The sequence below is a fragment of the Lygodium microphyllum genome, chromosome 3 (genome assembly GCF_053477565.2).
Source record: "Lygodium microphyllum isolate KBCC chromosome 3, Lygodium_microphyllum_v1.1.10, whole genome shotgun sequence".
Lineage (NCBI taxonomy): Eukaryota > Viridiplantae > Streptophyta > Polypodiopsida > Schizaeales > Lygodiaceae > Lygodium > Lygodium microphyllum.
Window position 1 is genome coordinate 83,385,221 of NC_141137.1, and position 24,713 is coordinate 83,409,933.

Sequence of the window (24,713 nt, forward strand, 5' to 3'; positions counted from 1 at the left end):
GTTTACTTTGGTAACTCACCCCATGCTCTCATTACTGGATAAGTTGGCAGCTCAAGGTCAGATAGTTTGCTTGACTCTTCCCGGTGGTGACCAATTTGTGGGTCAATCTTTGGCAGATGATTCTTTTAAGTTCCTTAAGGCAGATCGTATTAATGTTAATCGGGCACTGGTGGCCTGGAATCTTTTTGCTTTGGCATCGGATCTTCACATTAATAATCAGAAATCCACTCTTCTCTCCTGAACGGAGAATGATTTGCATGCCTTGGGCTGGAATGGCATTGTGGTCACAAGGGGTAATATAACCACGCACTTGGGATATCCTATTGATGTGGAGGTTGCTCCCCGAGCCTTGCTGGATTGGATGGCCTCCCGAATTCATAACAGGCTCATGTATTGGAAATCCCAAAGTTGACCACTACATGTTAGACTAAAAGTGGCTCAATGCATGATGATCAATATGATCTCATTCTTTCTGCCATTGCTTCCTTGGACTAATAACTCCATTTTGGATTTGGTTCAACCTATTAAATTTATGCTCTAGAAAAAGAAAGGCAATAGTTTGGGGCAAGTATGGATCTGCTGGCAGTATGTGACCACTCCGAAAATTGCTAGATGTCAATTTGCATATGGCCGCTTTGAGGCTATCCCTGTTGTACAATCTATGTACTCTCAGTGTCATCCTTGGTCAAACATTGCCAAATCCTTCATAGAAAAGACTGGCATCTCTCATGGTAGCACGGTTATTCATGCTTCCTGGTGGCATGCGCTTAATTCTACAAGGCCTTTAAAGGTCTCCCAGTCTTTTCTCCTTTCTCATTTATGCTCTAGAAAAAGAAAGGTAATAGTTTGGGGCAAGTATGGATCTGCTGGCAGTATGTGACCACTCCGAAAATTGCTAGATGTCAATTTGCATATGGCCGCTTTGAGGCTATCCCTGTTGTACAATCTATGTACTCTCAGTGTCATCCCTGGTCAAACATTGCAAAATCCTTCATAGAAAAGATTGGCATCTCTCATGGTAGCACGGTTATTCATGCTTCCTGGTGGCATGCGCTTAGTTCTACAAGGCCTTTAAAGGTCTCCCAGTCTTTTCTCCTTTCTCATTTGATAGCTTCCTGGCAGGAGATACTTCGTTTTGCAATTTGGCGTTCCCCGGATATTCGTAAAGAGGAAAATTTGCCGCAAGTAGAAATATAGCTTCTTTGAGGTTATTGGATTGGCCACTAAAAGATGTGCAGCGAGACAAACTCAATCGGATGGCTAGGTTGGGGTTAAAGACAATCCGTGATGGTGTTATTCCTGGGCAGCCCCGTCTTTATTCCTTTAGGCGTATTCGTCAGTGCTTTAGGGTGCCTCGTGGATACAAGGACATTTGGTCATCCATCCAAGACAGTCTTCAAAGGTTCTTTCCTTTGCCTGTGTTACAGGCATTGGATCCTTGGAGTGACTGGATGTTTGTGCTTCGAAATGATTTTGGGAAAAGATCAGCTAATCAGATATATCATCAGATGGTGGAAGCCAAGAATTTGGTCATGGGGAAAGTGAATAGGTTATGGCATCATACAGACAGCAAAAAGAAGTGGCGGGAAAGATTTATCCAACTTTGCAAATCTAAGGTCCCGTATCAGGGAAAAGTGTTCACGTGGCGGCTGCTCATTGGGGGTCTTCCAACGGGTGAAGTGCTCTGTGCCTGAAAGATCTGGAATTTCATTTCCCGTGTGATGAGACATTGCTTCACCTCTTTGTCTCTTGCCCTGTAACGCGATAGATCTGGAATTTCATTTCCCGTGTGTGGTTCTTAGTGACTCAGCACCGCCTATCGGTTCATTCTTGGCTTATGGGAAATATGTCCTCTATGCCCTCTTTGAGTTCAGATTGTTCCTGCCTATCTCATTTCCTCAGATGGAGAGCCCTGTGGCATATATGGCGTACTCGCAATGCCTTTATTTTTTATGCAGCATCGAGCATCCATGGGCATGTGACCCGTGTGCGTGGAATAATGTTATGGCGAATCTCCTCTATGATGTTAGCGGACCTAGTTCTTGCGGATATTGCTGCTCCCTGGCTGGCGATTGTTCGCTCTACTCCAGTTATTTCTTCTGTCTGATCTATTAGCACTATTCATGTAATAGGTTGTTCTGGTTGTTCTGAGAGCCTGCAGGCTTCATGTATATATTAGTTACACAGAGAGTGAGAGAGACAGAGTATGCTGACCTGATGGTCTGTTGTAATAGAAAGTAAGAGTTACAAAGAGAACGTTGACCTGATGGTCTGATGTAAATATTCACTATCTAATTCAATCTTCTTCATGAAGAGAGAGAAGAGAGAATGATCTGAGTGGGGAGAATGGATGAGACAATGAGATGTCCAGATGTCCTTGAATGGTGGATTTTTGGGCACTTCTACTACTGTGTACAAGCAAAGCCTTTGTTGCATAAATGAAGTTTAAAGGGCTGTTTTTAAGAAGCAAAATTAGGCTTTAATGCATGACAATTAAATGTCAATGCAAGGCCCCCATAGGGCCTACTCATCAGGAGTGGAGTACACTTGTCAAGCATGGACCATTACAGTCCCATGAGCTTCCATTGGCTTTGTGCATGTTACCATGTCACATAATATATTGTGCAAACTAAGCTGCTACAGTAATACCAATGAAACACCCCCAAAGATCTCCAACCTGCACACATTACACAAGTCATACAAGCATAGGAAGAAACATAAAGAGAAGGACATCAAACTCACCTCCCAGCCATAGCGCCACATGGGCTCACTCCTAGGCCTAGCCTCTAGGACCAACAACATTGAGCCAAGCTCCCAACACAAGAACAAACATCCCATCTCATCAGCCCGCACCATCCTAGTGTGTGGATGGAGCCACCTAGGGTCTTCAGTTGGTAGTGGTTCTCACTAGAGACGTTGCACAAATGAGCCCATTAGTCCTATTTATAGGACTCCTTAGACCACCATAACCCTAGAGCACATTCATACTGAATGCCCAGTGGTCAATGGCCAATGCTATGGCACCCTCCAAGTTGTCCAAGGATATAGTACAACATGTTCTTGTTCCTTGCATATTTGCTTGTGCTGTGAGACAAGGTGTTAAGAGTAGTCATTTCACATGTTCATAAGCGCCAAACCTTAATTCATGGGCAGCTATTCTGGAGTCTTGACCCACCCACTTCTTGTAGGTGCTCCCACATTTTGGTCTATAAAAGGAGGTGTGTGGCCATATTTATTGCACTTGTACTGGTTGATTCTTAGTGTAGAGAGAGGGAACTCATGGAGTGTGAGTTAACACTCGTGTTGTACTCTTTGATCATCCTAGGGGATTCCTATTTTATATACAATTTGTGCATTGTCTCTTTCATTAGGTCGCAGAGCCACTCCTGTTGAGGGAAATTGATCCTTAGACCATTGGGAATGGATACATCAACCCCTACTAGCTGAGCTGCTGCTTGCTGATATAACTTGGCTTCGGGACTTAAAAATGACATAATTTGGTTCAGGACTTAAAAATGATGGTGCAATTATTAACATAAAACACATTTTTAAAAACCATATGAATATAACATTTAAGTGCACATAATCTAAAAGAGCAATGAAGCACAAAGGCTACATCTGAAGCACAATAATAAATCCATTACAGCTAGTCCTTATATATGAGAGAGACCTCCTTTACAAGTATGCATAAATACTGCCACCATACAGGCCACATATCATTAAGTGATTCCAAGTGTCCTTAGAGGTATCACATTTGAGGGCATCTACTTTACAAAAATCCCATAAAGGTTCTCACTTACAAAGTTTCACTAGCAGTTCTTCAGAATTATTCTAATTTCTGGATAATTAAAACACTCAGTCATAGTTCCCACACACACAATACAAGACTCATTTAAAATGACTTCGCCCAGCAATGATGATGTTGCGATGTGAGGCTCATGGCATGGCTATCAAGGCACTGACATATTATGCCAAGAGATGGCATGCTGGCCTAATGAGACATAAGACAACTGAATTTAATTTTGGCCTGTCTGATAGAAACTGATTTGATGAGACAACGCAGCAGACTCCTCAATTGATGTAGCTGAAGAGAAGATGTATGCAGGTCTTATACCACTGTTGGGTGTTTTGGGAGAAGTGAAATACTTGAAGAGCGTGAGACTGAAAGAGAGAAGAAAGACATTGCATTTCTTGAATTGATAAAAAGAGACTGCGAGTAAGGGTACAGCATATGGCAAGATGCAATCCAACTTGTAATGCACACCTAAAGTGTGTTCGCACCATGTGACACATTTTGCACATTAAAAGGTGTTCACACGTAGGGAAAACATTCACAACACCAACAGCATCATGGGACATTAGGTAGGCTGCATGCCAATCTCCTGTTTCATTTATTGGCAACAGCATCATTGGACATTAGGTAGGCTGCATGTCAATCTGTTGTTCAATTTATTGGCAAATTTCTGTGTTGCCAAGCTATCTCCCAAGACAGCCTGCGCAGCGCATGCATGCTATCCACACACTTTGCAAGTGCAGCCAATGCATGGTTGTCTTCTATCTGTACACATGCTGTCTGCACTCTCCCCCTAATTGCAACCTATGCACAGTGTGTATGTAGACTCTGTATATGCAAAGCATGTGCATGGTTATTTTTGCCCTGTGAGCATGCTGTCAACACTCTCTCCGTCCAAGTGCAACCCAAGAATGACATTCATTGCTACTTGCATGCTCTCTGGAGGTTCTCCTTCCAGACATGCAGCCCAAGTTCTTATTTTTGGGCTGTTTGAAGCCCAAATGGTGTTCATTCTCATACATGCTTTCTTTCATGCACAGCAGACTGCAGTAGTATTACAACATTCCTTGAGTTTTGGGATCATGTCATCATCCAGCTCTATTGCCAGCATGCCCAGCAGATCTAACAGAACCGAGCTAGGACAGAGGAAACAGTATTATATTTCCTACACCACTAACAGACACCAGAAATCCCAACCTGAAATCAAAATGCAACTCTACAACTTCTTTACTTGCACAGAACTTTGAAGAGGCAAAGCAACTCTAAAGCTGGAAATGGAGGAAATCCTAAATCTGTTATGATCTGTTTACGAGAAATAGGCATACCAATCGTGGATGGTTGTAAACAATTTCACAAGCCTCTTGATTGCTTAAATGTTCCCACAGGCCATCTGATGCAAAAATTAGAAACTGATCATGGTGCTCTAGGGATCGTGCAGATACGGAAGGGTCAGCTCTCAAGACAGGTCGCCTGAGTGGCTCTGCAAGCTGGAACCTTGCTTGCAACGAATCCCTATTAACTTCTGGAACTTTCAAGTACGCATCACCAATTGACCTCGACACCTGCACCAAGGTTAAACTGCTCAGTACAAAACTTAATACCTAAATACCTACTTAAGTCAGTGATCTCTAGAAAGTATCGACTATAAATGTGTGTGCAGGCATGTTTGTGTATGTCTATGTGCGTGTGCATGCACATAAGCATGCACTCTGTCTGTGTGTCAAAAGTGCACATGCTTCAATGCAGCACCATTGCTCATAATTACAGCACCCTTTCAGGCGAACAGATATTATAACTTAACCTGTTCAATTGTCAAGGCAATAAACATCAAGCTACAAAAATAAGCATAGCATTAGCTCCAGAGTCTACAGCTGTTTCAGACATTACCGCGCTAGCTTGGCCCACCTTGGTTGACAACAGCTGTAGCCATCCCTTCAAAGGACACATGCACCTCAACGACATGAGAAAAGAAGGTTAATATCCTGTGCACTCTATTATACCATACCTCTCTGTTTCTTTCTTTTCTCTCTCAGTTTCCGACACACTGCAGCATCTACAACAATGTTGCTGCTAGCAAGCATTCAAAGCAAGTCAGCATAATATCCACAACCAGCTTCATGGCTACAAATCAATGTGCAACAGATCTGCAAGCTCCATGGCATCAATTTGTCATTGTCAATCTTCATTGACAGCAGTTCATGACATTTGTAGCTTTTGCTTGAAGCAACACAACTCCTCAACTAGCAGGTGGCCATTACCAGAAAAGATAGCGGCCATCAGTGCAACCAATAGCAGCTCCAAATGTGGGATTCATGGTATCATAATTAGCTAGAATCTTCATCAACTGATACAGCTTTAAATTAAGGTTAATACCCTTGATACTATGAAGTATCCATTCACACTAAGGCTTTAAGCCTTCTTTTAGCCCCCATTCATATCAAAGGCCTCCTAAGCTTTGGTTCACATGCCCCCAGGATGAACTAGGAGTCAGCTTACAAAACAATTGGGTTAAGAAAATGAGCACACCTTCCTAACTCTCATTGGCATCAATGTATTTACAAAAGTGGATCTTTCCACTAGTCATTTCAAAAATTACTTTAGCATAACTAGTGCTTGGATTCCCTTTTTGTTCAAAGTCATATTACGTGCTTCTGCCATCAAGCATAATCATCTACGCTTGGCCTCTTTTTCCTTTTTCGAGTCGAGAGCAGGTTCCAATGAAGGAACTCGCACGTGTCCACAGCTCATCGCTCAATCATTGTAACCCACATAGGTAGAGCTCGAAGGGATCAAAAACTTTTGGTACTTGCTTATTACATGCACTATAGGCCACCCTAGTGTTGGGTGTAAAGGTCCTTTACGCTCTCCCGTGTATATATTACTTCACACACATGAACTCATCCTAGCGGGTCTAAGTGTACCGTACCCTAAGTGTAAATACATTCTTTTATTCTTTCTGTGTACCACAGTGATACACACCTATCCATCAACTCACTCTCACTCTATCTCACTGCTAAACATTGTTCGGTTCTAGATCATTGAGCACCTTGATTAATGCATCTGCTCTCTGCTCTCTCTCTATCTGCTTCCGCTTCAACTCTACAAACTGGTATCAAAGCCAATGGCTCACACAAGCAAGCAATCCTGACTAGTAGTCACTATTAACAATGCAATCGTCACCATTGAGACCAACACACACCAACTGTATTTACGCCTATTGCAGGTGTAACTGACTGGCGGTCGACTGGGGGGCCATGCAACGACTTCACAAGGGACCAGGTGACGACTTCACGACTAATTAAGCGGGCGTTGTGGGACTTCAAGTCAACGCGACAGTCGCAACTGACTATTCGCGACAGGGGACTGCTGCGCGACGGGCGACAAGTGCCGATAGGTCACGTGGCTGCACAGACAACGGACAGTCAATGGCACGTTTTTCTTCTTTAAAATTCAAGAAAAAAAAATCACTTCACTTTATACTCTTCTCTCCCGAGTGTTCACGCGAGTAAGCACAGAGCACGAATCTGTGCACATCCGCTCTTGGAAAATTGGGGCTTTTCCCAAATGTGGTGCCAAACACGTGTCAGTGACTCCTAATCCATAAATTGCATACGTTGAGTGAATGGGTCTCAAAAATTTTAGGGATTTTCAGATGCAAGTGAAATTTTCGCTTGTTTGACCCAATTTCTTGGAAATTGTGCACTCTTGGACCCGAAATTTGGCGTTTTTGCAGAATTCATGAAATTTCTGCAACATTAGTCTGTACTTGATGCTCAGGAAGATATATTGATGCAATTGGAGTAAATTCACTGCAAAAATTTTGGGGCTTTTCACATTGGTGATGCATTTTGAGTCGATTTGAGACTGGACAACGAAATTTGTAGCTGATTCACTGCTGAGTGAGAGACTTTTGAGTTTTGGATGCTTCAAATGTTGAAAAAGGGCAGCTTCTCTTGGTACATGTATTCCTGAATACACACTATGCAGTAAAACAGTGGTAAATACAGCATTTGGGTCATTGCATTTCGGAATTTTGGTGATGTATTACTGAAGTGGCAGCTGTCTTTAATGCGAATGTATCAGTTTTGATTCATGTATATGCTGTAATCAGTACTTGGGACTGAAATTGCAGCTAAACATCTGCTTCTTGGACACCTTGGAATTACAAGAGTGTGTACTTGTTGTTACAATTCAACAACCTTGCTATTGGCTGAAAGCATTCAGCCCTTTATTACAGTTGTATATTGCTGAAGATGGCTCGGAGTGCATCTACATCTCACACAAAGAATCTCTTTGAGATTCGTAAATTCGATGGCAATGGTTTTGATCTTTGGAAAGATCATATGCAAGATATACTCTTTCTAAAGGATTGTGATGATGCTTTAGCAGAACATAAGCTTGTTGCTTTGTCAGATGAGGATTGGGCTAAAATGAATAAAAATGTCATTACTTACATTAAAATGGCCATCACAAATGATATCCTCATTTATATAAAGGGGCTTGATACTGCCTATGTGGTTTGGGAGAAACTCAAGGCTACTTACGAGAATACAACTCCTGTCAATCAAACACATCTCATGTGGAAGTTGGTCAACTTGAAGCTTGATGAGTCCAAGCCTGCCTCAGAGCATTTGAATACTTTCACTGGTATTTTGAGTCAGTTACAAGATGCAGGTTTGTCAATTTTTATTCTAAATTGAGGGCTATCTTCTTGCTCATGACTTGCCTGATTCATGGGAAGCATTGGTTGTGTCATTGAGCAATAAACCCCAACTTGACATTTGATGGTGTACGTGGTTCTATTCTAAATGAAGAGATTACACGCAAGGCAAGTGGGGAAAACAGCGGATCAACCTACAATGTAAAAAGAAGAACTGAAAAAAGATATAATGCTGCAAATAAAAACAACAATCGCAGCAAAAGCAAGGATAAATAGCAAGATGTAACTTGTTATCCCTGAAGAGGTTAGGTCTAGCAAAGTGGCATCCCTGAAGAGGTTAGGTCTAGCAAACCTACTTCATAAGACCACTTAAGGGTCTTTGGCTGTGATATTGGGAATAAAGGCCTCGTGCCTTTAAATGTGCTCGGGTGTGAACACACCCTTATCACTTGTACACACACACACACACACACACACACACACACACACACACACACACACATATATATATATATATATATATATATATATCTAAAAACCTAGAGGTACACACTTGTCATTGTACCTAAAAAATGTGCACACTCTCTAATCTGCTCTCTCTCACTCTCTCTGTCTCTCCGCACGCAACGAACACCTGCTGTCTCAATCTTCGTACCTCTCCCGTAGCTAGAGTCTCACGTGACCAACGGGCAGCATCAATCAACAGGTTCAGCATGCCGATGAGATGCCAGGTGACGTGACTGGAGGCGTGTTGCATAGCGACCACGTGACAGGGGGGTTGCACGAGTGACGGACCTCGCGCAGTGTCACGGACCATGGGCAGTCAACACCCGTTTCTTTTTTTAATTGAAATCAGAAAATTTTAGTCTGATTTACTTCCCATTACCGAGTATTCACATCTAGAAGTACAGAAGGCCAATCTGTGTCTTGAAATTTGGGGATTTTCCCAAATTTGTGCCCGACACACATTTCAATGTTCTCTGGACCAGAAATTGCAAACATTGAATACGCAGACCTCATAAATTTTTTGGGGATTCTCAAATGCAAGTGAGATTTTTATTGGATGAGTCAATTGCGATGAAATCTGTGCAACCTTGCGTAGAAAATTTGAGGCTTTCCCCAAATTTGGGGATTCTGATCCAGGACAAGTAAATTTATCTCAAAAATTGCAGAAATTTGTGACATTTTATCCTCAACATTTGGAGCTTTTCATGTACATGCACAACTTGGGCTCAAATTCACCCAATTTCTCGACATTGATGCACATCGGACCCCGTGCAATTTGGGGCTTTTGCAATCTAGGCAAAACCTATGCAACATTTGGTTAATTTATATACATGCAGGTTTTCCACGCAATTTGGACATCAACACTTGGTAAATTTTAGGGGTTTTGCTGAAATTGCTCTATTTTGGTAAAATTGGCCTATTCTATGCATGACAGAGAAATACAAACGTGTGGTTGATGCTTTGAGCACAAAAATTTTGGGGCTTTTGACCGTTCATGTCAAATTTTATGCCCATGGGTACATGTACAACAGAAAGTGCAGCTAAAATTTGGGATTTCTCATGTAATGTCATACATATGCCCTTGGAACAGCTGTAATCAGTTGTGGAATGTTGTAGTACATGGTTTGGTGCTTCTGAAAATTTAATTACAGATCTGAAATCTGTGCTTCTAAGTGGTCCTTTAATGCTGGTTGGTACTTGTTTGTACCTTGGTCACTCGGGTGACAGTTTTGGGCCTGCATTTGCTGTTTTTTTTTTTTTTGTCACATTTGGGATGAGACATGGCTGGCAGCAATGACAGCAGTAATCTAATGCACAAAAAGAAGCTTGAAGGAGCACATAACTTGGCAGTTTGGCAAATACAGTGCTACAATATCCTGTTGCAAAAGAAGCGGATAAAGACAATTAAAACCAAAGGGGCAAAGCCCACGAACATAGAACAGGAAGATTGGGATGAGTAAAATGAGCTTGCACGCTCAACCATCGAGCTATCGATTTCTGATACCTTGCTGTTTAACATTGAAGGTTTAGATTTTGCATATACTGTATGGACTCGACTGGAAGAATTGTATGCACAAAAAGTGTTGCAAGCAAAGTGTATTGGCTGAAAAGGCTTATGGATTTGCGTATGAAAGAGGGTACAGCAAATGTCTACTCACCTAAGTGAGTTTAACTCTATTTTCAACAGCTGGATGCCTTGAAGTTCTTGATTGATGAAGAATTTAAGGCTACCTTCTTACTTTGCACCCTTCCAAAGAGTTGGGATACATTCAGGACTGCTATGGCAATTCGAATGTGATTCTTTTGTATGCTAATGTAGAGAGTGCTTTACTCATGGAAGAGATGAATCGGCAAAACAATGGATCCAATAAGTCTTCCAATGCTTTGCATACTAGGAGCAGATCACGACAAAAAGGCAAATCTGATAGCAAGGGACGCAGTAAATCACGTGGCAAAGATGTTAAATGCCATCATTGTGGCAAGAAGGATCACTTTAAACGTGAGTGCTGCAAATGGAAGAAAGAGAAAGGAAAAGGCAAGAAGACACATGATAGCAAGGAAGAGAAGAAAGACAGTCAGCCTAAGAAGAGCAGTGTCAAAATTGAAGAGGTGAATATAGTCACTCATGACAGTGATAGTGGGAGTGACGTACTCTTTGTCTCTTCACACTTTGGTGCACATGCTTTACTTGCAGATACAAATGATGACATGCATACTTGGATTCTCGATTTAGGTGCTTCCTTTCATGTCACCCCTCATCGTGAGTGGTTCTCTGCCTATACAAGGGGTTGACATGGTGTTGTCCATCTTGGGGACAACTATGCATGTGAGATTCCAGGTATTAGCAATGTGCAGTTACAGTTTCAGCATGGCTCTATCTTTACACTTCAACATGTACGCATATACCTCAGCTCAAGAAGAGCTTAATTAGCACAGGGCAGCTAGATGATGATGGTTTCAGCATCGCTCTGTCTTTACACTTTAGCATGTATGGCAATTGCAGTTTCAGCATGCCTCTGTCTTTACACTTCAACATGTACGGCATGTCCTCAACTCAAGAAGAGCTTCATTAGCACATGGCAGCCAGATGATGATGGTTTTCATACCACCTTTGGTAATGGAAATGGAAAATCTGTAAGGGATGTAGACTGATTGCCAGATGTTATAAAAGTGATACTCTATATCCTCTCCATGTATCAAGTGTGAGTGATCATGTTGTTGTCGTAACTGAGCAGCCAAGCGTTTCTTTGTGGCACGGCCGGTCAGGACACATGAGTCAAACAGGAATGAAAGGTCTTTCTCGGTAGGGTTACTTGCCTTGTCTTCGTTATGCTGATTTTAAGCATTGTGATCATTGTATTTATGGTAAACATACACAAATGTCTCATAAAAAGTCTCTTTCTTTGAGATCTTCCCTTCTAGAGTTAGTATATTCGGATGTATGTCAGATGCCAGGATTATCTTTAGGGGGAAAGAAATATTTTGTCACCTTTTTCGATGATACTACACAAAAGGTATGGGTTTATCCTATTCGTAGAAAAAATGAAGGGCTTCACAAGTTCAAAAAATTATTGGCATTAGTTGAAAATCAAACTAATAAGACACTCAAGTGCCTTCACTCTGACAATGGTGGGAAATATGTCTCCAAGCCCTTTAAGGCATATTGTGATAGCAAAGGGACAAAGAGGGGGCTCACTACCCCTCATAATCCACCCCAAAATGGAGTTGCAGACTGTATGAATCGGACCATACAGGATAAGATCCGTACGATGCTATCTCACGCTGCATTACCCCAAGGTTTTTGGGCAAAGGCTGCTATGATAGCCGTTCACTTAATAAATAGATCACCAAACAGGTCTTTCGAGGGGGAGTTCCCCAAGAAGCATGGTCGGGCAAGCCACCTTCATATGCTCATCTGAAAATGTTTGGCTGCGAGGTTTTTGTGGGCTTTCGTAAAGAAAAATACAGCAAATTTGAGCCAAAGTCCTGTAAATGCATTTTTCTAGGATATGGTGACAAGGGTGAAATGAGGTATACATTGTGGGATCCCGAGAAAAGGAAAGTAGTACGCAACAATGACATTATCTTCCGCACGAAGATCGCATGCATAAACACCCCGAAAAGACTGAGAAGCTCCATAGGGTTGTATTCCGAGAAGAAATACCTTTTGGACAATAAAATGTGTCAGTTGTACAGTAGCAAATACCTACTGTAAATGCAGAAAATGATGCTGGAAATGATCAGCCGGCTATTGCCCATGATAATGAGCCACTACATATGCAGGAACAACCAGGACAGCAAGCTGTTAATGCTGATTTGCAGGCTGAAATCCAGGACAGAATGCTGAAAATGGAAATTGAAGGAATCGATTAGGCATGGAGATCGAGGCAGACGGTCATTACGCCCAATGAGAGAGATAGGGAGAGTGCGAGAGAGCAGAGTTTAGAGAGAACACGTTTTTCGGTACAATAACGAGTGTACCACTTTAGGTTTTAGATAGACATATGTATGAAAGTACAATGTGCTAAGGGTGTCTTCACATCCGTGCACATATAAAAGGCACAATGGCCCTTTATTCCCAACAACCTCCTACCTAAAGGCAATGTGCCTTAAGAGGAGAAAAGAATCAGCTAAGCCTAAGTATGCACAAAGCTGAAATAAATATATCTATCCAACTCCCATCATCCGTCGGCAATAAGCAAACCGCTCTACTGGAAGACCCTTCGTGAGAAGGTCTGCAAGATTATCATCTGTATGCACTTTGACAAGCTCAATGCTCTTGCTGTCAAGTACATCTCTAATGAAGTGATACTTCACCTGTATGTGCTTTGTCTTTGCATGAAAGACAGGATTCCGTGCTAGCATGATAGCACTTTGACTATCACAATGGAGAATAGGTAACTCTGTGATGCCGAGCTCTCCCACCAGACGTGAAAGCCATAAAGCCTCCTTGCATGCCTCAGTGGCAGCTACATACTCTGCCTCTGTCGTAGACAATGCAACACACTTTTGTAGCCTACAGATCCAAGAGACCGCTCCTCCTGTGAAAGTAAACACATACCCAGAAGTGGACTTCCTGCAGTCTGCATGACCAGCATAGTCTGCATCTGTAAAGCCAACAACATATGCTTTCTGCTTTCCAAAGGAAATGCACAACTCCTTTGTGCCTTTGAGGTATCTCATAATACCTGTCACTACGTCCCAATGCTTCTTGCCAGGGGTTGCCATGTATCTGCTAACCACTCCCACTGCAAAAGCAATGTTAGGACATGTAGCAACCATAGCATACATCAAACTGCCAACAGCTGAAGCATATGATATCTTGGCCATTTCAGCCTTCTCATCATCAAATGTAGGGCTGTCCTCTACACTGAGTTTCACATATGAAGGCAATGGAAATTGTTTTTCCCCCCCTCCATATTGAAACGCTACAAAACTTTGGAGATATACTCATATTCAGATAGATAGAGTAAACCTTTAGATCTATCTCTGAGTATTCGCATGCCAAGAATGTGATTTGCATCACCCAAATTCTTCATGTCAAAGCTGCCATGAAGACTTTGCTTCAATGAATCCAAGGCATGAGTATCCCTACCAGCCAATCAGCATGTCATCAACATACAAAACCAAGATAATCAGGCTACCATCTGCTGCCTTCTTGGTGTACAAGCAGTGATCCACCTAACTTATATGAAAGCCTTGAGACTGCATGACTGTATCAAACTTATGATACCATTCTCTTGGAGCTTGTTTCAACTGATACAAACTCCTTTTAAGTTTACATACCATTTGTTCTTTCCCTTGTTCAACAAACCCTTCAAGCTGCTGCATATATACGTCTTCATGTAAATCACCATGTAAAAACACAATCTTTACATCCATCTGTATGAGCTCCATATCCTCAATTGCAACCAAGCCCAAAATGGTTCTCAATGTAGTCATCTTGACTACAGGAGAGAAAATCTCGTCAAAGTCAATTCCATGCTCCTGCTTATACCCCTTTGCAACCAATCTTGCTTTGTACTTTGGTCAGGAACCAGAAATGACCTTAATTTTGTAAACCCATTTACATGGAAGGGTTTTCTGCCCTTTAGGCAACTGCACCAAGTCCCAAGTGCTATTTTTTTCAAGAGATTCCATCTCTGACAGCATGGCTTTATACTATTTCTTGCTGTCCTGTCTCTCCATTGCTTCCTTGAAGCAAGACGGTTCACCATAGTCTGTCAACATGGCATACTCGCCCACATTAATTGCACCATGAACAAATTTGTCAAGTTATCTAGTAGCCCTAGACGATCTCCTAACCCAATGGTCATTGTTTACTGGCTGTTCCTGCAAATTTCCATTTTCAGCATGCTGTCCTAGCATTTCAACCTGCAAATCAGCATTAACAGCTTGCTGTCCTGGCTGTTCCTACACATGTAATGGCTCATTTTCATGGCCAATAGCTGGCTGATCGTTTCCAGCATCATCTCCTGCATTTACAGGTTCATTTACAGCAGGTATTTGCTGCTGTACAACGGGCACATTTTGCTGTCCAAAAGGTATTTCTTCCCGGAATACAACCCTACGGACCTCCTCAGTCTTTTCGGGTTGTTTGTGCATGCAATCTTCTCGGAAGATAACGTCATTGCTGCGCACTATTTTCTTTTTCTCGGGATCCCAAAATTTATACCCCATTTCACCCTCATCACCATATCCTAGGAAAATGCATTTACAAGACTTTGGCTCAAGTTTGCTGCGTGTTTCTTTACGAATGTGCATAAAAGCCTCGCAGCCAAACACTTCCAAATGAGCATATGAAAGTGGCTTGCCCGACCACGCTTCTTGGGGAACTCCCCCCCCCCCCCCCCCCCTTCCCCTTGAAGACCTGTTTGGTGACCGATTAATCAAGTGAACGGCTGTCATAACAACCTTTGTCCAAAAACCATGGGGTAAAGCAGCATGAGACAGCATCGTACGGACCTTATCCTGTATGGTCCGATTCATACGCTCTCCGACTCCATTTTAGGGTGGATTATGAGGGGCAGGGAGCTCCCTCTTTATCCCTTTGCTGTCACAAAATGCCTAAAAGGCTTTGGACACATATTCCCCACCATTGTCAGAGCGAAGACACTTAAATGTCTTATCTGTCTGATTTTTAGTCAATGCCAAGAACTTTTTAAACTTGTCAAGCACTTCATCCTTGCTACGAATAGGATAAACCCATACTTTCCGTGTAGCATCATCGACAAAGGTGACAAAATATTACTTTCCCCCTAAAGATAATCCTAGCATTTGGCATACATCTGAATGTACTAACTCAAGAGGAGAAGATTTCAAAGAAAGAGACTTTTTGTGAGAAGTCTGTGCATGTTTGCCATAAATACAATGATCACAGTGCTCCAAATCAGCATAACGAAGATAAGGCAAGTAACCCAAACGAGAAAACACTTTCATTCATATTTGACTCAGGTGTCCCAACCGGCCATGCCACAAAGAAACACTTGGCTGCTCGGTCACGGCAACAACATGATCACGCACACTAGATACATGAAGTGGATACAACGTATCACTCTTGCAACCGCTGGCAATAACCCTAGATTCTTTACAGATCTTCCATTTTCCATGACCAAAGGCGGTATGAAAACCATCAATATCTAGCTGCCTTGTGCTAATCAAGCTCTTCTTGAGCTGAGGTACATGACGTACATGCTGAAGTGTAAAGACAAAGCCATGCTGAAACTGTAACTGCACATTGCTAATACCTGCAATCTCACATGCATAGTTGTCCCCAAGATGGACAACACCATGTCAACCCCCTGTATATGCGGAAAACCACTCACGATGAGGGGTGACATGAAAAGAAGCACCTGAATCAAGAATCCACGTATGCATGTCATTATCTGTATCTGCAAGTAGAACATGTCCACCAAAATGTAAAGAGACAAAGAGTACATCACTCCCACTGTCACTATCATGAGTGACTACATTCACCTCTTCAATTTTTACATTGCTTTTCTTAGGCTGATTGTCCTTCTTCTCTTCCTTGCAATCATATGTCTTCTTGCCTTTTCCTTTCTCTTTCTTCCATTTGTAGCACTCACGTTTAAAGTGACCCTTCTTGCCACAATGATGGCATTCAACATCTTTGCCACGTAATTTACTGCATCCCTTGCCATCATATTTGCCCTTTTGCTGTGATCTGCCCCTAGTATGCAAAGCACTGGAAGACTTGCTGGATGCATTGTTCTATCGATTCATCTCTTCCATAAGTAAAGCACTCTCTACATCAACATACAAAAGGATCACATTAGAATTGCTCATGGCAATCGTAAATGTATCCCAACTCTCTGGTAGAGTGCAAAGCAAGAAAGTAGCCTTAAATTCCTCATCAATCATGAACTTCAAGGCAACCAACTGGCTGGAAATGGAGTTAAACTCACTCAAGTGAGTAGACATTGCTGTACCTTCTTTAATACGCAAATCCATAAGCTTTTTCAGCCAATACACTTTACTTGCGGCGCTCTTCTGTGCACACAATTCTTGCAGTCTAGTCCATATAGCATATGTAGAATCCAAACCTTCAATGTTCAAGAGCAAGGCATCAAAAATCGATAGCTCTATGGTTGAGTGTGCAAGCTCATTCAACTCATCCCAATCGTCTTGATCCATGTCCACAAGCTTTGCCCCTTTAGTTTTGATCGGCTTTGCCTGCTTCTTTTGTAACTAGATATTGTAGCACTGTTTTTGCCACACTGCAAAATTATGTGCGCCTTCAAGCTTCTTTATATGCATAAAATCACTGCTGTCATTGCTGCCAGCCATGGTTTTCAGCTCAAAAGTGACCAAAAAAACCAGTGAATGCAGGCCCAAATTGTCACCCAAGTGACCAAGGTACAAACAAGTACCAATCAGCAATAAATGACCACGCAGAAGTACAGATTTCAGATCTGTAATTCAGTTTTCAGAAGCACCAAACCAAGTGCTACAGCATTATCCAACTGATTACAGCTGTTCCAAAAGGCATGTGCATCTCTTTACATGAGAAATCCCAAAATTTCAGCTGCAATTTCTGTTGTACGTGTACCCACGGGCATAAAATTTGACACGAACGGTCAAAAGCCCCAAAATTTTGTGCTTAAAAGCGTCAAACACACATCTGCGTTTCTTGTGTCATGCATAGGGCTGTCCAATTTTGCCAAAATGAAGCAATTTCAGCAAAACCCCCAAATTTCACCAAGTATTGATGTCCAAATTGCGCGGAATTCAACTTGCATATACATAAGATGACCAAATGCTGCACAAATTTTGCCCAAATCGCAAAAGCCCCAAATTGCATGGGATCCAATGTACCTCAATGTCGAGAAATTGGGTCAATTTCAGCCCAATTTGTGCATGTACATGAAAAGCCCCAAATGTCGGGGACAAAATGTCACAAATTCCTGCAATTTCTTAGACAAATATCACTGTTGCATCTTGTGCGCATGAAATCTGGACAAATCCCCAAATTTTCCAAGACTTGCGTGCACTAATTTCAGTGAAATTGAAAGAATTTCACTAAAAATGTGAAAAGCCCCAAAATTCCCGGGCAAATGTGCACGGACTTTGCGATTTCTAAGTCAGATTGTCCAATTCTATGTTGAGATCCCCAGATTCGAGAAAAGCCCGAAATTTCTGTGCCAATTTTGCACAGATCTGAAGTCTTGTGCTTACACGCGCGAACCCTCATCGAGGGGTGAAGCAATTTTCAGAGAAAAAAAGGTAGAATTTTTGAAGAAAAAATGACGGGGACGGGTCCGTTGACCCGCCACGCGTCGCTTGACAGTCACGCCCACCGGCTGGTCGCGTTCGTCAGCGTCCGATGTAGTCCCGTCACGTGCAGCTGTCGCGCCCTGCTACAGGTCCTATTGCGCCGCCTGTCGCAACCGACTACCGTCTGCTGTCGGTGAGTCTGTGAGCCCATTGGTCCGTGCCTTCAGCGCCACTCTACCACGCCTACAATCGTCCATGCGTCAGACGTCCATTACGCATGTACCTAACTAGTCGCTTGGCACATTGTGACTGTTGTTGCCCTTCGCATTTCTGCAGCAGTCGACTGTATCCTTTGTTCACAAGCCTACCTGCTACAACCGACTACTCGACTCTAACAACTCCTACTCGTCGAGTCCACCTAGGACTCTTGCAACACCTGAGCTGTCTCTTGCCAGCTCTGATACCAGTTTGAAGAAATCGATTAGGCACGGAGATCAAGGCAGATAGTCATTACGCCTAGTGAGAGAGACAGGGAGAGTGCGAGAGAGCAGAGTATAGAGTGAACACGTTTTTCGGTACAATGACGAGTGTACCACTTTAGGTTTTAGATAGATATATGTATGAAAGTACAATGTGCTAAGGGTGTGTTCACACCCATGCACATATAAAAGGCACGATGGCCCTTTATTCCCAACAGAAATTTGCAGGACCAGCCAACAAACAATGACCATTGGATTAGGAGATTGTCTAGGGCTCTTAGACAACGTGATAGATTTGTTCTTGGTGCAAATTATGTGGCTGAGTATGTCATGTTGAAAAACTGTGGTGAACAATGGACAGACAGGACAGCAAGAACTGGTATAAAGCCATGTGGTCGGAGATGGAATCTCTTGAGAAAAATGGCACTTGGGACTTGGTGCAGTTGCCTAAAGGGCAGAAAACACTTCCATGCAAATGGGTTTATAAGATGAAGGTCACTTCTGGTTCCAAACCAAAGAACAAAGCAAGATTGGTTGCAAAGGGGTACACGCAAGAGCATGAAATTAACTTTGATGAGATTTTCTATCCTGTAGTCAAAATGACTACATTGAGAACCATTTTAGGCTTGGTTCCAGTTAAGGATATGGAACTCATACATATGGATGTAAAGACTACATTTTTACATGGTGATCTGCATGAAGACGTATATATGCAGCAGCCTAAAAGGTTTGCGAAAAAAAGGAAAGAGAAGATGGTATGTAAACTCAAAAGGAGTTTGTATGAACTGAAACAAGCACCAAGAGAATGGTATCCTAAGTTAGAGACATTCATGCAGTCTCAAGGCTTTCATAGAAGTCAAGTGGATCACTGCTTGTATACCAAGAAGGCAGCAAATGGCAGCCTGATTATCTTGGTTTTGTATGTTGATGACATGGTGATTACTGACAAGGATACTCATGCCTGGAATTCACTGAAGCAAAGTCTTCATGGCAGCTTTGACATGAAGGATCTTCGTGATGCAAATCACATTCTTGGCATATGAATACTGAGAGATAGGTCGATAGGCTTACTCTATCTATCTCAGCGGGAGTATATCTCCAAGGTTTTGTAGCATTTCAATATGGAGGAGGGGAAAACAATTGGGATTCCATTGCCTCCATATGTGAAACTCAGTGCAGAGGGCAACCCTACATCTGATGATGACAAGGCTGAAATGGCGAAGATAGCATATGGATTCCATTGCCTCCATATGTGAAACTCAATGCAAAGGACAGCCCTACATCTGATGATGACAAGGGTAAAATGGTCAAGATACAATATACTTCAACTGTTGGCAGTTTGATGTATTCTATGGTTACTACACGTCTTGGCATTGCCTTTGCAATGGGAGTGGTTAGCAAATACATGGAAATCCCTAGTAAGAAGCATTGGGATGCAGTGAAAGGTATTATGAGATACCTCAAAGGCACAAAGGAGTTGTGCATCTACTTTGGAAAGCAAAAGGCATCTGTTGTTTGCTTTATGGATGCAGACTATGCTGGTCATGCGGATTGCACAAAATCCACTTCTGGGTATGTGTTTACTTCCACAGGAGAAGCAGTCTCTTGGATCTCCAAGCTACAAAAGCGTGTTGCATTGTCTACTACAGAGGTGGAGTATGTGGCTGCCACTGAGGCATGCAAGGAGCCTCTATGGCTTTCATGTCTGGTGGGAGAGCTTGGCATCACAAAGTTACCTGTTCTCCATTGTGATAGTCAGAGTGCTATCATGCTAACACGAAATCCTATCTTTCATGCAAAGTCAAAGCACATACAGATGAAGTATCACATCATTAGAGACGTACTTGATAGCAAGAGCATTGAGCTTGTCAAAGTACATACAGATGATAATCCTGCAGACCTTCTCACGAAGGGTCTTCCAACAGAGCGGTTTGCTCATTGCCAATAGATTATGGGAGCTGGATAGATATATGTATTTCAGCTCTGTACATACTAGACTTAACTGATTCTTTTCTCCTCTTAAGACACATTGCCTTTAGGTGGGAGGTTGTTGGGAATAAAGGCCTTGTGCTTTTAAATGTGCTCAGGTGTGAACACACCCTTAGCACTTGTACTTACACATATATATATCTATCTAAAAACCTAGAGGTACACAGTCATCATTGTACCTAAAAACGTGCACACTCTCTACTCTCCTCTCTCTCACTCTCTCTATCTCTCCGCGCACAACCAATACATGCTGTCTCGATCTTCGTGCCTCTCCTATGACTACATGTGAATGCTTTGTACATGTGCATGTTGATAGCAAAACCAAACTTGACATAAAATCTCATAGAGGCATCTTCATGGGTTATGGAGATGAAGGTCAAATGGGCTATAGAGTTTGGATTCCAAGCATGAAAAGGTGGTACGCAGCCAAGATGTGGTATTTAATGAGTCAAAGCTGCTGAAAAATGTCACATCCAATGACTCAAATAAAAAGAAACTTAAATTTCAGCATGATCAGTTACTTGAGTAGCAATCAACCACTCAAAATCCAGCTCCTTTTGATTCTGATTATAACAATTAGCATAGCATTATTAAGCCAAATGAAAATGGGCAGCAAGGGGATGTTGAACATCAGCTTGAGCACCAAAATCAGCATGCTGAAAATGAATTACAGCAGCCTGAAATTGTATTACAGCAACCTGAACATGTAGTTCAGTAACCAAACAATGAGATCATTGGCATTCCCTTGGATGTGGATCAACATAGATCATTGTGTAAGAAGGTCTACACTTGTTAGAAGACCTATACAAAGATTTGATCCTTCTTTGGACTGCATTTGGCTCACAGATGAAGGTGAGCCTCTTACGTATAAAGAGGCCTTATCATATGAATTAAAGAAACGGTGGGAGCTAGCTATGCAGGAAGAAATGAAGTCACTGTATAAGAATGATACTTGGGATTTAGTTACATTGCCCAAGGATAGGAAAGCCATTCCTAATAAATGGGTCTATAAAATCAAATGTGTGAATGGCAAACCCAAAAACAAAGCCAAACTTGTGGCTAAGGGCTATACACAAAAGGAGGGCATTGATTTTCAGGAAGTGTTTTCTCCTGTTGTCAAAATGACCACTCTTAGAGTGTTATTTGCCATTGTAGCACCTATGGATCTTAAACTTGATCAAATGGATGTTAGAACTGCATTGCATTTCTGCATGGTGATCTAGAAGAAGAGTTGTACATGAAACAGCCCGAAGGCTTTGTTACACAAGGAAAGGAGCATTTCGTATGTAAGCTTAATAGAAGCTTGTATGGTTTGAAACACGCTCCTAGACAATGGTATAAAAAGTTTGATGCCTTCATGCTTTCACATGGATTTAAAAGGGGTAGTGTAGATCACTGCTCATATATTAAGAAGGTTGATGATGAAAGCCTTATTATACTTGTACTTTATATGGATGATATGCTTATTGCTGGTAAGCATAAAAGCCTGATTAATGCATTGAAAAGACAGCTAAATTCAGCCTTTTCCATGAAGGATTTGGGTGCAGCTGAACATATTTTGGGCATACGTGTAACACGAGATAGAGAGCAACAGCTCTTATTTCTCTCACAAGAAAAGTATATCAACAAAGTACTTGATCGTTTTTCTATGGCTGATGCTAAGCCTCTTGGTGTACCTTTTCCACCTTATCTTAAGCTTAGCAAAGCAGATTGCCCAAAAGATGATAAGGCAACCAGTACTATGAAGGGTGTTCCTTATGCTTCAGCTTGTGATTCACTCATGTATGCTATGGTTGCTTGCCACTAGACCTGACATTGCTTAGGCAATGGGAGTTGTAAGCAGGTTCATGTCAAATCTTAGCAAAGCACATTGGGAAGCAGTGAAGTGTATCTTACGGTACCTTAAGGGCACACAGATAAAATGCATTTGCTATGGCAAGGGTACGTTAGATCTGCAAGGGTATTGTGACGCAGATATGGCAAGTGACTTGGATACTCCCAAGTCTACTAGCAGATACATCTTTACCTTGACTGGTGGGGCGGTTTCTTGGTGCTCTAGATTGCAAAAAATAGTAGCACTCTCTACCACTGAGGCTGAATATTTCAGCCACTGAAGCTTCAAAAGAAGCAGTTTGGCTTGGTCGTTTGGTCAAGGATTTTGGGCTGTCCACCAAAACACCTATACTTAAATGTGATAGCCAGTGCGTTGTATGCCTGGCTAAGAATGCCATGTTTCATGCACATACCAAACATATTGATGTTCGGTATCATTTTATCACACAGGTTCTAGATGACGTTCTAGTCACCCTGACTAAGATCAAATCATAGGATAACCCTACAGATGTTCTCACTAAAAGTCTTGCAAAGGCTCAACATGAGCATTGCTTTAGACTTGTGGGAGTTGGTTAAAGGTTCGCTTCGGACCTTTAAGTGGGAGGTTGTTGGGTGTAAAAGCCCTTTACGCTCTCACATGTATATATTACTTCACATACGTGAACTCACCCTAGCGGGTGTAAGTGTACCATACCCGAAGTATAAATACATTCTTTTATTCTTTGTGTGTACCACACTGGTACACACCTATCCCTCAGCTCACTCTCACTCTATCTCACTGTTCAAAACTTTCAGTTCTGGATCATTGAGCACCTCGATTAATGCATCTGCTCTTTGCTCTCTCTCTATTTGCTTCCGCTTCAACTGTACACCTAGTACCTTTTGCAACTTCCTTAGGGAAGAGAGAGAATCACCTCCCTCTAGGTAGATCCTCGGAAGACCCATGTCTCACACAAAAGGGTGCACCAGGAACCAAGTTACCCTGCTAGGAAACCAGCTACTGTGGGAGTTTCACCCACTAAAAATCCCCTACTAACAGGTTTCCACAAAGGGAGAGCCATACCCATCTTCAACATCAGCTCATAGGTGTCTTGAGCTAAAACACGCTTTACAACTGATGAGCATTTTAAAACAGCCCCAAAACACACTTAATTAATGAAAAATGCAAATTCGATGCACCATTTGAGAGAATTTTAGTGGTCCCCCAAAACCCTAACTTTTGGGATACCCTTCAATTGTCACAGTGAAGCAATGTGGAAGTCAATGACCAAGACAAAGAGTGCACAGAGGAGAGAGAGAGAGAGAGAGAGAGAGAGAGAGAGAGAGAAAGAAAGAGAGAGACAGTGAAACGCAAAAAATCTGCAGGGAGGGAGAAAGAAGGAAAGAAAGATATATTAGCATCTACATAAGGCCAATGTGGCCTATGAGACAAAATCCAGAGTACATCCATGTCTAATGTCATCTCATCAGTAGGGTAAAGATAACATTACAAATGAGTGGGTGGCCTATGAAACAATACTGAAAATAACTATACGATGGGACTATACTAGGGTTGAACCATGTGTAGTGTTGTTTCATCGATAGAAAAGAAAAGGAAAGGAAAGGAGAACCAGATCTAATAGAGCCATGTACAAAAGTGTGGTGGAGACTATGGGCTGTAGCTGATCTCAAGATCTGCACATGATCTCAGCTATGATGCGGTCCCTAGCTGCTTCATTGATATGCCTTGTGAGTCTTCAATGTCTTGTGATAATGGCTTTAATCCGACTATGGTGTGGCCTCCTTGGACGTGGTCGTGGTAGATGGGGTCGTCGTGCTCGACGAAGGGAAATGGATCTATCCAATGTGACTCCACGGTGTGGCCTATAAGGTGTCTGGCAGGGTGGCTCTGTCTCTGCTAGGCTAGTAAATTCAATAGGTTCGGCTCTGTAGAAAAAGTCTGTCACTGTTCTCTGTGTGTCCTTCTGGATGAGCTTGCCTCCTGTCTCGCAGTAGTGCAGTTTGGCCCCTCTCAAGCTCCAAGAGGAAAAGACCTAGGCATCTCTGGTCCTCATACTCCATCACGCAACAAAGAGGTCCAAATCCATCACGGAAGAGACAGTGGTACCATCCTCGTATGTCATAGTATACTAGCAAGTCCTATCCTCTGCTAGGGTATTTGTTCATCTGCCTATCTCCATCTAAAGCCTATGTGAGGAGGTGCAAATCTATCCGATAG

The 24,713-nt window shown here is 42.2% G+C and overlaps 1 protein-coding gene across 1 annotated transcript in view; it reads right to left on the reverse strand.

Annotated features, from left to right (window-relative positions):
* The window catches only part of LOC148038577 (putative protein phosphatase 2C 43), a 107,905-nt gene that overhangs the window by 22,510 nt on the left and 60,682 nt on the right, over positions 1 to 24,713 (reverse strand). Inside the window, exon 3 of the mRNA XM_087673596.1 lies at positions 5,119 to 5,355. Coding sequence (XP_087529722.1) covers positions 5,119 to 5,355 — 237 coding nt within the window. The remainder of the gene's footprint in view (positions 1 to 5,118; positions 5,356 to 24,713) is intronic.